Here is an 18,800-nt window from a genome sequence, read left to right as displayed (position 1 = left end):
CATATCTGTAGGCAGAGGGCTAAATTCGAATTCGGAAAAAAGGGTCCAGGAGCAACATATAAAGTTCAATAGTTTCCGATACCAAAGCCCGCGTCTCGTGGCCACCATTAGCAGGACTTGACAAGACCTGCATAGACAATCCTTGAAGTTGAGGAAAAGAGTATTCCTCAGACAAAACAGTAGGTATCTGGCTGTTTGACCATTAACAATTCTTCTTGAAAGCTTTCAAACTTCTGCATAACGTCAAAGAACTGTCAAGGCATGTACGCATTTTGTACAAATTTACATAAAGAAAAAACATAAAAAATCATAATAATGAAATATTTAATGTTGTTAGTTAATTATATTTTCGTATTGTACAATGTCAATCATGTTCTTTGTAAGAGTATGGTGCCTGTTATCTCTTTGGACACGAAAGCCAATAACGTGGTCAACAATGAGAATAAGACACAAGAGACTTTGAAGGTAACTTTATTTACTGCTTCATATGCATGCTTAGTTTAGATCCTGCTTACACTGCACTCTCAACTGCCTGTTTATTCTAACCATACATATTGTCGTGTTTGGCTAAAAATATAAACTCGGAAGGCTTCAAATTAGGCTGATAAATCAACAGTTTTTAAACGTTATGTAACGCCTACCTTTCCTAACTGCCTGCCTACGCAACAAACTCAATTGTTTTTTTTTTGGTTCTACGTGAATACTCCTCTTACCGAGCTTGACAGGAGTGTAGTCTACGGACGCAAAGCCAATCGCATTTTAAAAGTATGTGAACGCTGATGCTATTCAAGATTTTCTTTTACCCTCCAGAAAATAAGGCTCACTTTCCTATTCTTCTTCCAGTACCTTCCTTTCATAATGCTGATAGATAAAGACATGGATACCAGCGAGTATTGGCGGGAGACGGAGATTCTGTCCCTCGTGAGGAACAACGAAGTGGGGATTGACTATGACAAGTGTGAACAGAGCGCTCTAGACCGCAGTGTCGTGCAGATCAACAGTTTAAGGACTGTTAGGCCTATTTGTAGGACTAGAATCGGTAAGGATTTTTCTGTAGAACCTTGTATTTACTAGGTAGGTATATTGAACTTCTTCTGGATAAAGAAAAGTGGAAGGCTTTGGGGGAGGCCTTTGCCCAGCAGTGGGACAGTATAGGCTAATTAAAAAAAAAAAAAAAAAAAAAAAATATTGAACTTCTTCTATGTCTCACGCATGCAGTTATCGTCACTAGTTGATACGAAAGTCAAATCTCTCTAAAATTTGCTGTTTGATGCCTTTTGTATTTGTGTGTTCTGGTCAGACATCGTTTGTCTGCCCCGTAGTCACAAACTTCAAAGCGATAAAGTTGTATGACGACAACTGTAATGAACTGCGTCAGAAGCTTGGAGAGAGAGACTATTCCAAGCCAGTGTCCTCTATGTGCCTAGCTCTCACTCCTGTGTGGTTGTTTCATCTTCTCACGAGCCTTTCCCCAACTGTATTGGGGTCGGCTGCCAGTCTAACCGAATGAAGCTGTATGCCAGTGTTCTACAAGGAGTCACTGCCTTATTGATCTTGGTTGCTTCTTTCCTCAATATACATATGTACGGACAAATACAGTGGCGTAGACTGGTCTCTCTTTTTATAACTTTATAGCTTAGGTAACTGTTAATGAGGACTCCAAAAAAGTTCCTACCTATTTCTTGTTTTCATAAATGACTTTTGTATACAGAACAAATTCCTCAGCGCCGTAGTTTTCATGAGCTGTGCTCTTGTGACTCGTTTCGTCCGGAAACGTTCAGAGTGCGCAATCGGACTTACATACACAGGCATAAGTGTCCATGCTTGAAGAGAAGACTTGAAACCCGCAGAAGCTATACAAGTTTAAAGCCGAGAAAGAATTTGCTCTTTCGGAAATTATCTTCGACGGATAGTCCTGACGCTGATTTTGATAGTATTTTTACCTTTTTGACTGAATACTTACCTAATTTTTATTTGACAGATTATAATTATTATACCAGATGTTACCCACGGTTTTATCCACGTCCCAGAAGATTCCGTAACCGCGTAAAAAGAAGCCACTTTTCTATACTTTTTTTATTGGTTCATGGAGAGAAAGCACGATAGACAGTTTTTCAATTTTTTATATAAGTACCTACGCTTTAGAAAAGGAACTGAAAAAAAAATGCAGGGTAACGGACATGCTCTCGCTTTATTACCCTTAGGTTTACGCGTTACCCTTGAATTACTTAATACCTAAATGGTACCTACATAAAAAAAACATTGTATTTCTATGTATATTCATAACTCATGTTTTGTAACGAACTTCAATTATTTACAAGTTACATAAGCTTGGAAAACATTGTTTTACATAAAGTAATAACCCGCATAGCAGATTGGGAACTCAAAGAAGACACCTGCAAAGAAATTCTAATCTTATTTCGTTATAGTTAAGATCTAAAATTCATCAGCACATGTCTGTACGGGAACCCGATGAAGACACATCGCGATCAATTTTAAACCTTATTTCTTGTACTTAAGATGTAAAGTTCTTCAGCGAATATTATAGAAGGGAAGTTTTAATAACATGAAGATTGTTCCTTGTAGATTACCAGCTGTGCCCGCAGTGCCCTCATTTCAATAACCACACGGAATGTGAACTTTTCCGGGATTCTTGCAAGTAAGATAATTTTCTATTAGGTAAGTACATGTTTGTTCGGACTTATTTTGTAAGTATACATCTTGGCTTAAACCTATTTAAGTTGCTGGAATTATGTAGTAGATGTTGACAAGGGGATTTAAAATACTTAATATTTTTAACCCCCAATGCGAGGATACAAATAGGGATGTAAATAATGTCTATGTAAAGCAACAACGTAGTCCTAAAAAAGGAGGTATCGATTTGGACGCCATTTTTTTGGATGCAAGAAGACTAAAACAACCCGCAGCTTTTAAGCAGGATGAAAATTATGTAGATGTCTACGTTAGTGCTAAAGTTGAGAAAGAAGTCCGTTTCTAGGATGGCCCCCTGAAATAACACAGCACCTACTGCTTTACTACTACTAATACTTACCTTTACTTAAGTGCCCACTCAAATAAACAATAGCTTATCTGGTTATACGTTCAATTCACACACAACACCTGTCTTCCCTTTCTAGAGAACGTAAAGTGAATCCATCAGAATACAGAACTTACTGCGACCGTAAATATGGAAAATGGCGGTCCATGTTCGTACCAGCTGATTACTCACAATGTCGATGTTGTGATGAGTGCATATTTTATAGAGGTAAGTAAGTGAGAAGAAATAAAGTAAGAAAAGAAAAAGAGTAAGAAAGTAAGTAGAGTGTAAGCTTCACAAGTTCAAGATATTGAAAATATGGTTAATTCAGGTGTGTAGGGCCCCCCTATACCCAGGTGTGGGGCCCGTAGCAAATTGCTATTCTCGTTATGTGGTTAATCCGGTACTGGGTTGTTTCGGCTATCCGCTGTAGTCAAGTAGTTCAAACTTGAAGATGGACTTTCAGAGACCCTTACTAGGTCTCTTAGAAATCAAATCCATCAAATTCATATGCACAGTCAAAACTTTAGTACTTTGATCTGAGAGGGTATTGGTTAATTCTATTCTGTACTTCTAGTATAGTTTTATTTATCTCCGTGCTATCACTTCATATTTCAGAATTGGACCAATCTTGTGTCGAAGATGAATACAGTTTCGACACTGAAGAGTTTTTACCCACCACAACAATAGGTAACAAATATTTTTTTCTGCAATTATTAGTTAGGTAATTATGTACCCATTGGTTTTTATTGATGAATTGTATGAGTAAGTACAAGTTTTGCCAAAATTATGTTAATCGAATGTAATTAAATAATTAACTTTACATAATGAAAACCGATCTCTAACACATTGTATTTTATCCAACTATACAAAGAGGAATTTATCCAAAAGGAACCTTAAAAAAAACTACAAAGACCGAATAATCTTTCGCATCTGACCTACATATAACAGAGAAGGTCAAAGGTAAAGATGGCGTCAAAGATATACGGGATCCAATATCCCCAAGTAAAACTTAACTTGGAGCCTTGCCAAGCTGGGATGTTAGGCCGTATATAGAAAGAAAGCCGGTAGCGACCGCCGATCTACTAGCGCTTAATCGGCGATGGTCCACCCTTGTAGTAAACATAATGGCGTCCTAGCAAAATGTTGGCCAAGGCGGCTGTTCTCATATAAGGAGATCAGCCAGTACCGCAGGACATTTTGTAGTGCTCAAGCTTTCGCGCAGACAAAGGCGCACTCACTATCTTCACTCTCATAGCCCGATGGGACGGCAATCCGACACCACCGGAAAGAGATCAGGCGCAAGACCGACATTTACGTGCTCTCCGATGCTCGGGTGTATCAATTACCAACTTCCAGATTAAGCTGCTTTGTGAAAAATTCTTGCAACAGTTACATAAAGCAAGCAGATTGGAGCAACGTGTCCTTGAAGATCTTTGACAGTCATTACGGGTAGTCAGAGGCTAGTAAAACTGACAATCAGTCTTGCCATCTGGTATTGGGTTGCCCGGGTAACTGGGTTGAGGAGGTCAGATTTGCAGTCGCTCCTTGTAAAACACTGTACTAAGCCGTACCTCCGATTAGACTGGAAGTCGACCCCAACATAGTTGGGAAAAGGTTAGGTTAGGTATATGATGGTTCGATTAGCGACGGCCCGCGCTGGGCGCTTAAGCGCATTGACAGGGAACTACTCGAGGAAGCTGCCTTAGTCCAGTCCTGGATTTGGGAGTCGACGACGGACGGCCCCATCGACGTCGACGCGGTGGCTCTGCGGTTTCGCGGGGCGATGACGCAGATCTGCGACGCTTCCATGCCCCGTGCCCGCCAACAGTCCGCAAGGCGCCAGGTGTACTGGTGGACTGATGAAATCGCACGGCTGCGTGTTGAGTGCGTTGCGGCTCGCCGCGAGTACACACGATACCGGAGACGACGTCGAAGGAATCCCGTCGAAGAAGACGCGCTGTATGAGGTGTACCGCGCGTCCAAGGAGACTCTGTGGCTGGCCATCGGCGACTCTAAGTCGCGTGCCAGGAAGGAGCTGCTGGGGTCTCTAGACCGGGACCCGTGGGGGCGCCCCTACCGATGGGTACGTGGCAAGCTACGGCCCTGGGCGCCTCCACTGGTACAAAGTATGCAACCCCAGTTGCTAGAGGCGGTGGTATCGGCCCTCTTCCCTGAGAGAGCGGAACACGTTCCCCCGGCGATGGCGTCGCCCCCAGCCACAGGTTCTTCAGAAGAGGAGAGCACCGATGTCCCCGAGGTGACGCAAGCAGAGACGAGAGCGGCCGTGTCGCGACTTCGGGCTAAAAACACAGCGCCGGGACCCGATGGAGTTCCTGGTCGAGCTCTCGTCCTGGCCCTGAAGGAGCTGGAGCCCCAGCTGAGGGGGCTCTTCACGGCTTGTCTCGAGCAGGGTCAGTTTCCCAATGTGTGGAAGGAGGGGAGGCTGGTGCTGCTCAGGAAGGAGGGGCGCCCCGCGGACTCGCCGTCCGCGTATCGGCCCATAGTGCTGCTCGACGAGGCGGGAAAACTCTTTGAGCGCATCATAGCCGATCGCCTCGTCAGCCACTTGTGCAGAGAGGGGCCGGATCTGGACGACAACTAGGGCTTTCAAATACCGGATTTTTTCAATTCCGGTATCAATACCGGTATTAAAAATTTCAATACCGTGATCACGTGATCACGGTATTGTCGGTCATGCAAATATTGCAATACTCCAGATATTAAAAGTCGTCGCTCCTTTATGCGTCTTCGCCGTGCTTTTGCAAGATTTTGGCTTAAGTCATTAGCTTGACCATCTAACTAGTCAACATACATTTTAGCGCAATATCCGCTTTTAGTAAATTGGCATCCCGATTTGCCATCGACTCGCGAAGAAGAAGATCCCGATTACAAATTTCTAATACAGTTACTTTTACTACAGAAAGGCTGTTGTAAATATTTTTTAATATTGTCAAATCGAATTCGTCTAATTCGAAATCGGAGTTTAATTTTAGATCGATTAAAACTTTTAAAACACAATCCTTTAGTTTCAAAAAGCGTCCAATCATAGCCCTGACACTATGACTAAAAATGAGATTGACTTCATCATGACGAACAAGAAGCACATAGAAACGTCTCCGTGATCAATAGGTTTAATACCGGTAGCGATTACCGACTTGTCCGAAGCTCTCTGAATATCAACTTCAAGGCCGAACGTTTCCGTCTGATGAAGGTCAGGCTCCGACCAACACTGCTCCAAACCATTTCAGGATATGAAACGTTCCAGTCAAATTTGGAGAACCGATTTGCCGCCGTGGAAACCACAACAGACGTTAACCAGAACCACGAATATGTGGTTCGGATCCTCAGGGAGGAAGGTTCGAGATTCTGTATCATGCAGCGTAAGGGCAAGAAATCAAAGCTTTCGGAAGAGACATATGGGCTTATGAAGAAACGACGTGAAAACCCGCCTGTCACTTCGTCAGCTAAGCGGAGCGGGCTCTAAACCAAGAGATCAACAAGCACGTACGACGCGACCTCCGGTGCTCCAATACTCTTGACATTGAAAGAGCAATTGAGCTGAATCGGGGGTCAAACAAAGGTGTTCGTACAATCTCTTGGAAGAAGCCACTTGACGAAGCTGACCACAGGCTGACGGCAGTCCTTTCGGAAGTGAAAAACTTCTATGGTCCGGTTACACGCATCGCATGCATCTCGACCTGATCCCGGAAATGAGGATTCTAGACCCACATTAACACGCCATTTCACCGCCTGCCAGAAGTCAGCAGTGGCGAAATCGAGATCGCTCTGAGACAGCTGAAAAATGGAAAAGCCCCTGGCGAGGATGGCATTACAACAGAGCTATTAAAAGCAGGAGGTAAGCCCGTACTGGGGGAGCTTCAGAAGCTTTTTAACGCCGTCCTGTTTGAAGGGAGAACTCCAGAGACGTGGAGTAGGACTGTTGTCGTCCTGTTCTTCAACTTCAACTGTGTCTAGCATTTGTGGACTATGAGAAGGCCTTTGACTCGGTTGAAATCTACTCTGTTCTGGAGTCCCTGCAGTGTTGCCAAGTAGATTGGCAACACTGCGTGTTGAAAGAGACATCTCATCACTAGGATGTATCATCCTAGTGATGAGATGTCTCTTTACTACTGACTAACAAAACAATAAAGTCGTTTGGCTCGCTCGACCGATTAAGAAACCAGTTGTTTAAGAAAGGTGGAGGTATGCTGGAGATAAAAGTTGGCGCTTAATACACAAGTGTGAAGTGTGAGAATAATATTACGAGTACGTAGTTATTTATCTTATTTAATACAAGTTCCTGCTACTTATTACAACAAACCACAATAATTAAAATTATAAAAAGATTGTAATACCGTAATCACGGTATTGGCTCGTCAATACCGGTATTGAAAAAAGACCAAAATATATCCGTGATCACGGTATTACGGGATCCCGTAATACCGGTATTGAAAGCCCTAACGACAACCAATTCGGTTTTCGTCGGGGGCGCTCCACCATAGACGCCATCATGCGCGTGAGGGCCCTGGCGGAGGAGACTGTGTCCCGGGGTGGGGTGGTGCTGGCGGTGTCCTTAGACATCTCCAACGCATTTAACACCCTTCCCTGGAGTTGCATTCGGGAGGCTCTCAAATACCATCGAGTTCCTCCCTACCTCCGCCGTACAGTAGGGGCCTACCTGGAGGGCAGATGCGTCAGTTTTCGGGGACGTGACGGTGCCGGTCGGCACCTTATGTCGTGCGGTGTTCCGCAGGGATCGGTCTTGGGACCCCTCCTGTGGAACATCGGCTACGACTGGGTGCTAAGGGGTGAGCTCACACCGGGCGCCGACATGACGTGTTATGCGGACGACACGCTTGTCACTGCCCGGGGGAGCTCGCACAGGGAAGCGACGTTGATAGCCACAGCTGCGGTATCACAGGTGGTGAACCGCATCCGGCGCCTGGGCCTGGAGGTGGCCCTAAACAAGTCGGAGGCCATCGTGTTCCATGGTCCCCGACGTGCGCCGCCGGGATCACACATCGTGGTCAGCGGGGCCCGGATCGCTGTCGGCCCCACCATGAAGTACCTGGGCTTGGTGCTCGACAGCCGATGGGAATTCGGGCCTCACTTCCGGCGGCTGACGCCCAAGCTGATGGGCGCTGCGGGCGCGCTATCATCGTTGCTTCCCAACTTGGGGACCGAGCGCCGCCTGTAGGCGGTTGTACGTGGGAATCGTGCGGTCCATGGCCCTATGGGGCCCCGTGTGGGCGATGGACATGACGGCCGGCACGCTCGCCATCCTGCGCAAACCGCAGAGGGCGATGGCCGTCAGAGTCATCCGAGGGTACCGCACGATTTCCTACGAGGCGGCTTGTGTCCTGGCCGGATCCCCGCCCTGGGACCTAGAGGCGAAAGTACTCGCGTCATTATACCGATGGCGCGAGGAAGAGCGGGTACGGGGCTCGATGCCGGTGCAGCGGGAGATCGAGCTGCGCCGAGAGGAGCTCCGTCAAGTCCCAGTGGCGGAATGGCGGCAAAGGCTGATGCGCCCTACCGCCGGCCTTGCTACCGTCGAGGCGATCCGGCCAGTACTCGACGACTGGCTCGAGAGGGCACGGCTCCCTGTCATTCAGGGTGACGCAGGTACTGTCGGGGCATGGGTGCTTCGGCAAGTTTCTGTGTCGCTTAGACAGGGAGCCGGACGCTCGGTGTCACCACTGCGTCCATTGCGGGGAGGACACGGCGCAACACACGCTCGCTGAGTGTGTAGCTTGGGAGGAGCAGCGCCGTGTCCTCACAAACGAAATCGGAGACGATCTGTCGCTGCCGGCTGTGGTGCAGAGGATGGTCGGCAGTGCAGAGTCGTGGGACGCGGTGGTTTCCTTTTGCGAGGACGTGATGTCGCAGAAGGAATCTGCGGAACGGGAGAGGGAGATTTTGACTCCCTTCCCCGGTCGCAGAAGGCGCACCGGGCGCAGGAGAAGGGCGGACAACGCCCTCTTCCGCCCCCCATGAATGGGTTCAAGGGCGAGGGACTTGGGGAAGTTCCCGCCCCTACTCAGTGGACCCGAGGCGGTGGCACGCGCGTGTGTCGGCGCGTGCCCCTGAGATGATGCACGGGGTAGGCGAACACCTCACTACCCCGTGCAAGAGACGAGGCCCGTGCGAGGGCCAGCACTAGTGTGGGGCTGCGGAAGAATCTGGATTCCCGCGGCCCCGCGCACACGTGCAAGGAGGACACAAGGGGGTTTTAGCCGGTAGGAGTCCGGCATACCCCTCCGCCTTTCCCCAGGCGGAGGAAGTCCATGAGGATTTCCCCCTCCCAAAAAAAAAAAAAAAGGTATATGATGGTTGAAGCAACATGAAACAGAATTTACTGCGCTGGTAGATTGTGCTTCTATCAGCTTTCTATCTGTATATGGCCTTAGTCTGATGCTTAGCAAAACGTTTCAGATTTCAGGGCCGGTTGCAATCCATATTGGGGTCATCCTGAGCAAGAGTTCAGAGCTTTGAGATGCGATAAAATACTGAGGAGGTGTTAGTACGCATGTTTATTTTATTTTAGTGTAAAATTATTATACTAAAGGATATCCAATTATTTATTTTTTTGTTTGGTACTAAACCCGTTGTTAAGATATTTTTGTGCAGGTGTTCCCGTCACGATACCACAGCTACCAAATGAAACTCTGAATATGTAAGTGTAACGTGCATGTAATTATTTGGGCAAGCAAAAAAAATACCCAACCTTACTATCATTATTTTAACTTTTATAGACTTTAATATTTATATACATTATTAATTATTTTATATAGGTACTACGCAATGTTTTGCCAATTTATTCCGTGATTCATGTCTATTGTGAGGTATTCATTTATTTATTTACACTTTTTGCGCAAAAATTACACAATTTACTTATAAAGACAGACTTAACGCCTCAAGCGTTCTCTACCAACAATTTACAACAAGTTTTTTTTTAATCTTTGAACAATTTTTTTTCTCGTAGCCGTCGTAGCTTCCGCTACGAGGCTACTACGAACGAGGACTGTCCGATCTCGTGCCGCGGCTACGAGTGCAGAGCAGGTTTGGTCAAAGAGAAGGACTGCGTGCTCGGAGGCTTTCTGCCCGATAAGGAGCAGTGCAACTGCTGCGGCAGATGCAGCGTGTACCATCGTGAGTATGCTTGTCTCTTTCTAACTCGTGGGGGTCTCGTAAGATAAATGATGGGGAAAAGAGATGACTAGTTTTTAGTTTGAATTTGTTTTGGCCGTATAAAGTCATGTGATTCTTATCATCATCTGCCTAGCTTTTTGCCAACTATCTTGTGGTTAACTGAAAATGTGGCGGAGTACCAGTATATTACAATTGAGCGACTGCCTATCTGACTTCCTTAAAACACAATTACCCGGTTAAGACTGGTTGTCGGACTTACTAGCTTCTGACTACCCGTGACGACTGCCAAAGATGTTCAAATTACAAGTTTTGGGATTCCTAATTCTTTGAAAAAAAAAGGAGTAGATTATGAAAATGAGGCTAGTAGAGATTGTGATAAATAAAATGGAAATTAAAACATAACTTTTTAACATCAAACAGAATTGAATGAAAAGTGTGCGGAATTCAAGAAGACATACCAGAAAGTTAACAATACGGTTGAGATAGAGGTGAGATCTCCATTAGTTTGTGAAAACACCACAAATTACATTATATTAATAAGTTGTTAAGTCACCGATAAAAAAATAAAAAGGTTGATAAATTACTTCTTTAAATGTGGGTTCTTACTATGTGCTGTGCACATCTTGCCGCGCAGTACTCGATCATTATTTTATGTGTTGCTATTTTAAAACAGCTTTATAAGAATAAAAAAGGTTATAGTGGGATAAACCTAAGAGATAGACATATGCTGTCATGGATATTTTTTTAGAACTTTTAAACAATTCTGTCATACATCATTTTTGCGAAAAACCGTTCACGCAGCACACGCAGCAGAAGCTCTCAATAAAACAAAAAACTGCTCTGCTCCTATTAGTCTTAGCGTGATGATATATAATCTATAACCTTCCTCGATAAATGGGCTACCTAACACTGAAAGAATTTTTCAAATCGGACCAGTAGTTCTTGAGATTCGTTCAAACAAACAAGCAAACAAATCTTCAGCTTTATAACATTAGTATAGATAAGTACTTACATTTTACGTCACACTGTTCTTAATATCTCACATTCAGGTGGAAGAGGAGTTCCTGGAGCCGGGCTGTGACGACGGGCTGGTCTGCCGCCAGGGTCGATGCCAGGACATACATACCGTGCGCTCCAATGTCGGCGTCAGGCGCAAGAGAGATGAGCAAGAATCTATGGCGAATGGTAAGGCGGGTCTACGCTAGACGAACCGAGCACGAGCGAAGCACAAGCGGAGCCGTTCTCGGCTTGTCGTTCGCGGCGTCATGTGTGGACGTACAACGAACCTACAACGATCACTGTTAGCAAAGTTATAAGCTAGCTAGTATAGCTTTGGAAATTATACGTACGAAATTAAATATGTTAGTTTTTGGACTGAAAAGTTATGAAAACATCTCCTGAATGAAGGACTTTCTTTTTAAATAAAGAAATAAGATATGCTTTGAATACGCAGTTATTTGCATTTTAACCCAACGTTATGATAGTATGACGAGTTTCATTCAAAACCATGAAAATCAAACCATGAAAATGAAAATCTTTCAACATTATGAGCCACTATGAGCAATTTTTTGGCGTTTTCTTAACGAGGATTCTTTGGTTGGGTGAGGACAAGGTCTCTACCGTAGTATAATATAGAACCACGCACAACAGTAATAAGTAATTATAGTTATCGGCACGAATCTTGAGCTCTGACCTACATCTGCGCAGAAGTAATTTATTGGGTCCCTTTTGTGGTATGAAGAGAGGCGCGGGGGCGGGCTAAAGCGGTGATTGGCCCGCAGCGCATCGCGTCATAGCCGTCACTGGGGATTGGTTCTTTGCTAATAAATCACTTCTACACAGATATAGGTCAGAGCTCAAGATTTTTGCCAATAACTATACAGTAATATACGTAGTATCAAATTATAATTTATCGCAAATCAATTTGTTTACCCAAACAGAGCCTTGCAAGCGAGAGCTGAAGTACTTCAAGAAGAAGTTTGGTCCGGACGGTCACTTGCATTACAATGCACCGCAGTGCACTCCCTTGTGGCTATATGCCCCTGTGCAGGTATCAACATATCTTCTTCCTTGAAAAACTACAGCCTTTCGAGGTGGAAAATCATTATATGACCCCTGCCGCTTAAGCTGTATTGTCTTTGTCTTTGTCACTACATAGTATAAAACAAAGTCGCTTTTTCTGTGCCTTTGTACGCTTAAATCTTCAAAGCTACGCAACAGATTTTGATGCGGTTTTTTTCAATAGATAGAGTGATTAAAGAGGAAGGTTTATATGTATAATAACATACATTAAATAGTGGGGAAATACTATTATCCTGTGCGAAGCCGGGGCGGGTCGCTAGTTGATTATAATCTACGTCTGTTCCTTCTAAACTCAAAATCAATAAGAATTTAATTAAAGTAGGCTGAAAAACAGCACTTTTCGAACGTCTTCATGAGAGAGCACTCAAAAACGCCTGTTTGTTTTTGCTAGGAACAAGCTTGGAACCGGCCTGGAGGGCTTTATATACCAGAGTCGCGTTAACTCTTTTGATCAAACCCTCAGCTTAGGCAAACTTCGATTCCACTAGCTAAAATGCGTCCGAATATTTTAACGGAATTAGGTGATCTAGAAATCATCATCCTTCGAGCCTTTTTCCCAACCATGTTGGGGTCGGATTCCAGTCTAACCGGATTTAGCTTTACAAGAAGCGACTGCCTATCTGACCTCCTCAACCCAGTTACCCGGGCAACCCGATACCCCTTGGTTAGACTGGTGTCAGACTTACTGGCTTCTGACTACCCGTAACGACCGCCAAGGATGTTCAATGACAGCCGGGACCTACAGTTTAACGTGCCATCCGAAACACAGTCATTGGTGTCTAAGATATACTTATAAATTACATACAAACTTAGAAAAGTTGCATTGGTACTTGCCTGACCTGGAATCGAACCCACGCCCTCATACTTGAGAGGTAGGTTCTTTACCCACTAGGCCACCACGACATTATGTCAATATTGCATATTGTAATCAATTGTTGTAAGAGTGTTGCTGAAATTTAGAATATAAACTCTTTTGCAAAAAAAACGGGCACCTATGCAAATTTTAGTTTTAAGGACTTTACGTGTATTTCAAAGGGTTTTAATGATTGTAGTATGTTTCTAGCATCAAAAGAGTTAGCCGAGCATGCGTGAGAGTGTATTCTAAATTTAAATTTGGTACAATTGCTAAGAAATTGGTTAAACCTTGTTTTGGACTAATTGCTGGCAGAAAGTTCGTCGGTGTTTTGAAAAGTTTTTGAAGTGATTTTCAGGAAAATGATAATACAGTTTTAATTAATGATTAATGTACTTTTTTGTGAGATCAAAACATTTTTGAAAAACTATGCGTATCTGATAAAATTTTCACCTGCTCTAAATGGGCTGTACTGATGATTGATGGCAATGTTAAGAGTTTCGGTATTTTAGTGTAAAGCGTTCTATTGTTTAGATATTGTAACCACGTGTTTTAAAATATCGCTTTTTCATAAATAAACACTACTTAGAAGAGTATCAGTACCTTTGGCTGCGACAAAACAAAATTAAAGTAAGCAGTGCCGATCACAACCCGTCTCCTATCGGACTTTGACATTTTTAAAAGTCTTGAAATTCTATAAAATACAGAAAATAGCGCATAGACTGTGAGCACGAGGTCTTAAGGTCTCGTAATTACTGATTTTTAAACAACGTCGTCTCTTGGGAAACTCCGTAGACCTCTGAAGATCTATGAGTCTGAGCCTTCAAATAGCGTGTTTTCGTCCCACGGATATTTTATTAAATAAACTTGCCTACACCGAGATTTTCTGGCATCTGCAGCACTTTCCTGCTTAAATCATAACAATAATTGGCTAGCTGCTCATTTCTTAAGAAACATACGTTTGGCCAATAAGTTTGAATTCTTGACTCCCTTTCAGCTAAATCGTTGTTTAGTAACCCGATACCTATGGAGTTATCGAGAGCTTCAACGAGGCAATAATTTGACTTTTAAGATAGCTTTAACCCTCCTCAGAATTTTTCATGTGGTTAATTTTAACATTTATCACAAAATTTGGTATTTTTTAAATGTCAAAGTCCGATAGGAGACGGGTTGTGATCGGCACTGCCTACTTTAATTTTGTTTTGTCGCAGCCAAAAGTACTGATACTCTTCTAAATAGTGTTTATTTATGAAAAAGCGATATTTTAAAACACGTGGGTACAATATCTAAACAATAGAACGCTTTACACTAAAATACCGAAACTCTTAACATTGCCATCAATCATCAGTACAGCCCATTTAGAGCAGGTGAAAATTTTATCAGATACGCATAGTTTTTCAAAAATGTTTTGATCTAACAAAAAAGTACATTAATCATTAATTAAAACTGCATTATCATTTTCCTGAAAATCACTTCAAAAACTTTTCAAAACACCGACGAACTTTCTGCTAGCAATTAGTCCAAAACAAGGTTTAACCAATTTCTTAGCAATTGTACAAAATTCAAATTTAGAATACACTCTCACGCATGCTCGGCTAACTCTTTTGATGCTAGAAACATACTACAATCATTAAAACCATTTGAAATACACGTAAAGTCCTTAAAACTAAGATTTCGCATAGGTGCCCGTTTTTTTTGCAAAAGAGTGTAGTTTGAGATTTATAGCTGTATATGTTTTCCAGTGTCGCCGCTTCGTATGTTACTGCGCGCTTGAAGATGGCAGTTTTATCCTGGGCATTAAAGTACCTCGAATTGAAGTCTCCAATATGAACTGCGGTATGCATGGTGTTAATCTTTAACCACCGTCGTAAAGAGGTGTTATTAGTTAGACTGCAGCTGCCAGTTTCATTTTAAAAACTGACAAACCATTTGTATGCGACAGGTGACACCGCTGACAAAAGCTAGTCTATACTTATATTATGAAGAGGTAAAATTTGACCGTTTTTTTTGGAATGGATAAACTCAAAAACTACTGGACCAATTTAAAACATTCTTTCGCCATTAGAAAGCCACATTCTCTGCGAGTAACATAGGCTATATTTTATCCCGGTAAGGGCAGTAGTTCTCACAGGACGCGGCTGGTATTAAACATGATTATATCTATCCATTTTGTCATAGATTGTGCTCGGGAGAGGTGTCGCACAGGATCCGATGTGGAGTGCGATGGCTACGGGAACTATAAGGAGGCCGTGTTTACTCCGCATCTCGACGAGTGGCAGGATGGCGACGACAAAATTGAAGGTAGGTATGTTTTTAATTTCATGTTTTTATTCTTTTACGTATGTTTTGTTTGTATATTATGCTGACGTTATTAAAGACAGCAGGCGCGCTCCGCGGCGCGGCTTTCAAGAATTTCTTAAATACATAATAAATCTGTAAATAAAAGCAGTTTACAATATATTATGTGATAGAGGAAGGACAAGACTTACTTTTCGTTTCGGACGCCTTAGTGTCTATAAACACACTATGCCGAACGTACGCGACCGAAGTTCCGCGGTTGATTTTACGTTCCAACGTAATCGCCTGATATGACACACCATACGTGCCGAACTTACGCGGCAGAAGTTCAGTTGCGCAATTTTGTGTGTTTATTCTGTGTTCAACTTCGGTCGCGTATAATGTGTGTTCTACAAAATACGTTGCCGCCGAATTTCCGCTGAACTTACGCCCGACTGAAGTTCGGCTGTACGCTATAACGCAACGTAATTTCGGCATAATGTGTTGCCAGTAATTCAAATAGCATTGCAGGCGTAATCATGCCGAACTTCCGTCGCGTATTCTCGGCATAGTGTGTTTAGACACTTAAATTGAACAGGCAGAATGCAGACTGAAGAAAGTGAAGATCAATCCTAGGGAAACTTGTAGGAATCGTTTTACAATGATCTACTTCGTCTGCTTGTTAATGATGACAAAAATGACTATTCTATGTTCAGCTCCCGGATCGAAGCTACCTCTCCTTTTTAGCTTAATGGTTCAGTCATTCCTGAGTTACAAGTAGATAATGTAACTAACACGACTTTCTGTCATATGTAGATGTTCATCGTTCCCGATAGCGATGACTACTTATTTATTGTATTTTGAAATGTAGTTAAAATAAATAGTTTTTTTTTTAAATAGCCTATGTAGTCCCACTGCTGGGCAAAGGCCTCCCCCAAAGCCTTCTATTTTTCTCTATCCATCGCTGCTTGAGGCCAGTCCGAGAGGAAGCTGTCCAAATCTTCCCTCCAGCGTTTCCTTGGTCTCCCTCTCGGTCGCCTTCCATCCTCCGGGATCCACTTTGTGGTGATGTTGGCCCACTTGCCCGGGGGCATTCGACAGATGTCAGTTATATCAATAGTTATGTAAATAAACAAATGGCATGTTTGTATTGAACAGTGGCCCAGCTGACGTCGGTGGCCGTGGCGCCCGAAGACCCGCACACGCGGAGCACCACTCCTGACGTGTCCGCCATGCTGCATTACAATACACGATGATTGATTCTTTATACCCTTGTTTTATTGACTATAATATTAGTATAGATTGCTGCGAGTATTGCCTGAGAGAAGTGAGAACTACTGCTACTACTAAGTAGAACTACTCGTACCGGCGTAAAATATAGCATATGTTACTCGGGAAGAGTGTACCTAGCTTTACAACAGGGCTTCGGAGCATTTAGAGTACAAAGAAAAACGTTTTTATATAAAGGTACCTAGTTAGTTGCACATGAAGTTGCAAGGCTACCTATACATACATCTAGAACCTGCTTAGGTAGTGTTAGCATAACAACAAGAAAAACGTTTTCGTCCGTAAGCAATCTCGAGTAAAATTCCTATTCAACCCGGAAATCAGACCCAAATCCCCTTACGAATAAAAGTATACCTTTAATTGATACCATTACCCGACTAGCTAGTAGAAACGCACCTCGTAGTATCAAGTTCAATCAACTCACTAATCATTACACGATAGTATTCTAGTAAGCGTAGGATTTGTATATCGCATACAAAATGCATTATCATACCAACTACTAATTATCTAAGTACCTATCTGACATTTTAAACCTAAGGTTAAGCGCGCAAAATGAGATGACCATACACCGCGTCCTCGATCAAACTCTCAATGCCATTTTAATTTGGCAAGATAATCTTCCGCGTTGCGCATGCTCCAACAACAGCTGACTGTGTTATATCAATAACATTAAACAGTTTCATTTTCGAATACGACTTTATAAAGAACCTACGTAAATTTTAAAGGAAAAAGTAGTTTTGTAGAGAGAAATTGGTAAGTTTTTTATAGTGCAGCGTCGGTCATTAAATAACCTTCACCTAGCGGCTGAAAGCGGGTATTTCTGGGCGCCCTCGTGACGTTTCGTGTCACGCTTGTGAAGCAGTGTTGCCAGTAAGAGAAATATTTCCCATATTCGTGTAGGCTGGCTTAATTTTAAGGTGGATGTTTAATATTGCGTTAGCATAAATATTGTTTTATTTTGCTGAGATAAGATTAGCTTTCAATATGGATTATGAATTTAAAACATTGGTATTCTAATGTATGTTTACGTTGTTATAAGGTATGCATTTTCTTTAAAATAATATTACAAGAAACTTTATATGACATATTTACATATTGTCATATAAAGACATGTATAAATCTATATTTACAAACTTAATTATTCCCAATGTACACACTATACATATATACAAACTTAAACTACTTATCTTTATACAAAACTAAAAATTATTCCCTACATATCTTTTCAAAATCGAACAAATTGTAAAGGATGATGGGTAAAATTGGCCGGTATATCCAATAAAAACCATTCGCATATCAAATGATAGCTTATACCCTAAGCTTCATTTTTTATTATGGGCAAAACATTGTAAACCAACGGAGAACGAAGATACAACACCTGATAGCATAGGACTGCCCATGGACTTAAACCACTTCATTGAGTATGGGAGGGATGTTTAAGTGCATTATTATTGTCAATAATTATCAGAACGAGTCACAGAAGGTGTCTGTACCCATGTTTTCCAATTAAATTGAAAAAAAAAAGATTATTTAGCAGGTAGTATTTACAACGTATGGTGTACGTATTTCGCCGTTCTGGTGAGTCTAACCGGCAAAACCAATGAAAACCGTTTATATATCAAATGATAGCTTATACCCTAAGCTTCATTTTTTATTATGGGCAAAACATTGTAACCCACCGGAGAACGAAGATATGACACATGATAGCATAGGACAGCCTACGGGCTTGAAACACTTCATATTTTGTATGGAACGGATGTTTAAGTGCATTATTAATGTCAATAATTGTCAGAACGAGTCACAGAAGGTGTCTGTGTTCATATTTTCCAATTTTATTGAAAAAAAAAAATATTTAGCAGGTAGTATCTACAACGTATGGTGTACGTATTTCGCCGTTCTGGTGAGTCTAACCGGTATAACCAATGAAAACCGTTTGTATATCAAATGATAGCTTATATCCTAAGCTTCATTTTTTATTATGGGCAAAATATTGTAAACCACCGGAGAACGAAGATATGAGACTTGATAGCGTAGGACAGCTATGGATTTTAACCACTACATTTAGTTTGGGAGCAGTGCATTATATTATTGTCAATATCAGTCAGGAAG

The 18,800-nt window shown here is 42.5% G+C and overlaps 1 protein-coding gene across 2 annotated transcripts; it reads left to right on the top strand.

Moving 5' to 3' along the window:
* Nucleotides 1–246: 246 nt before the first annotated feature.
* LOC110383067 (uncharacterized) lies at nucleotides 247–16,671 on the top strand. Of its 2 annotated transcripts, none has more exons than XM_064041564.1 (14): nucleotides 247–465; nucleotides 844–1,039; nucleotides 2,587–2,659; nucleotides 3,138–3,265; nucleotides 3,656–3,727; nucleotides 9,476–9,559; nucleotides 9,671–9,716; nucleotides 10,026–10,192; nucleotides 10,613–10,680; nucleotides 11,242–11,377; nucleotides 12,133–12,242; nucleotides 14,870–14,963; nucleotides 15,306–15,428; nucleotides 16,563–16,671. In XM_064041564.1, exons 1-14 carry the CDS (start codon nucleotides 316–318, stop codon nucleotides 16,658–16,660), a joined length of 1,545 nt encoding a protein of 514 aa, XP_063897634.1. In that variant the 5' UTR covers nucleotides 247–315; the 3' UTR covers nucleotides 16,661–16,671. The 2 variants fall into 2 exon arrangements, with proteins under 2 accessions (XP_063897634.1, XP_063897635.1); XM_064041565.1 differs by having other exon boundaries at nucleotides 15,306–15,432.
* Nucleotides 16,672–18,800: the final 2,129 nt, after the last annotated feature.

The sequence above is a fragment of the Helicoverpa armigera genome, chromosome 25 (assembly GCF_030705265.1).
Source record: "Helicoverpa armigera isolate CAAS_96S chromosome 25, ASM3070526v1, whole genome shotgun sequence".
NCBI lineage: Eukaryota > Metazoa > Arthropoda > Insecta > Lepidoptera > Noctuidae > Helicoverpa > Helicoverpa armigera.
The sequence above is the reverse complement of the archived record's forward strand: the minus strand, read 5'-3'. Positions and strand labels throughout refer to the sequence as shown.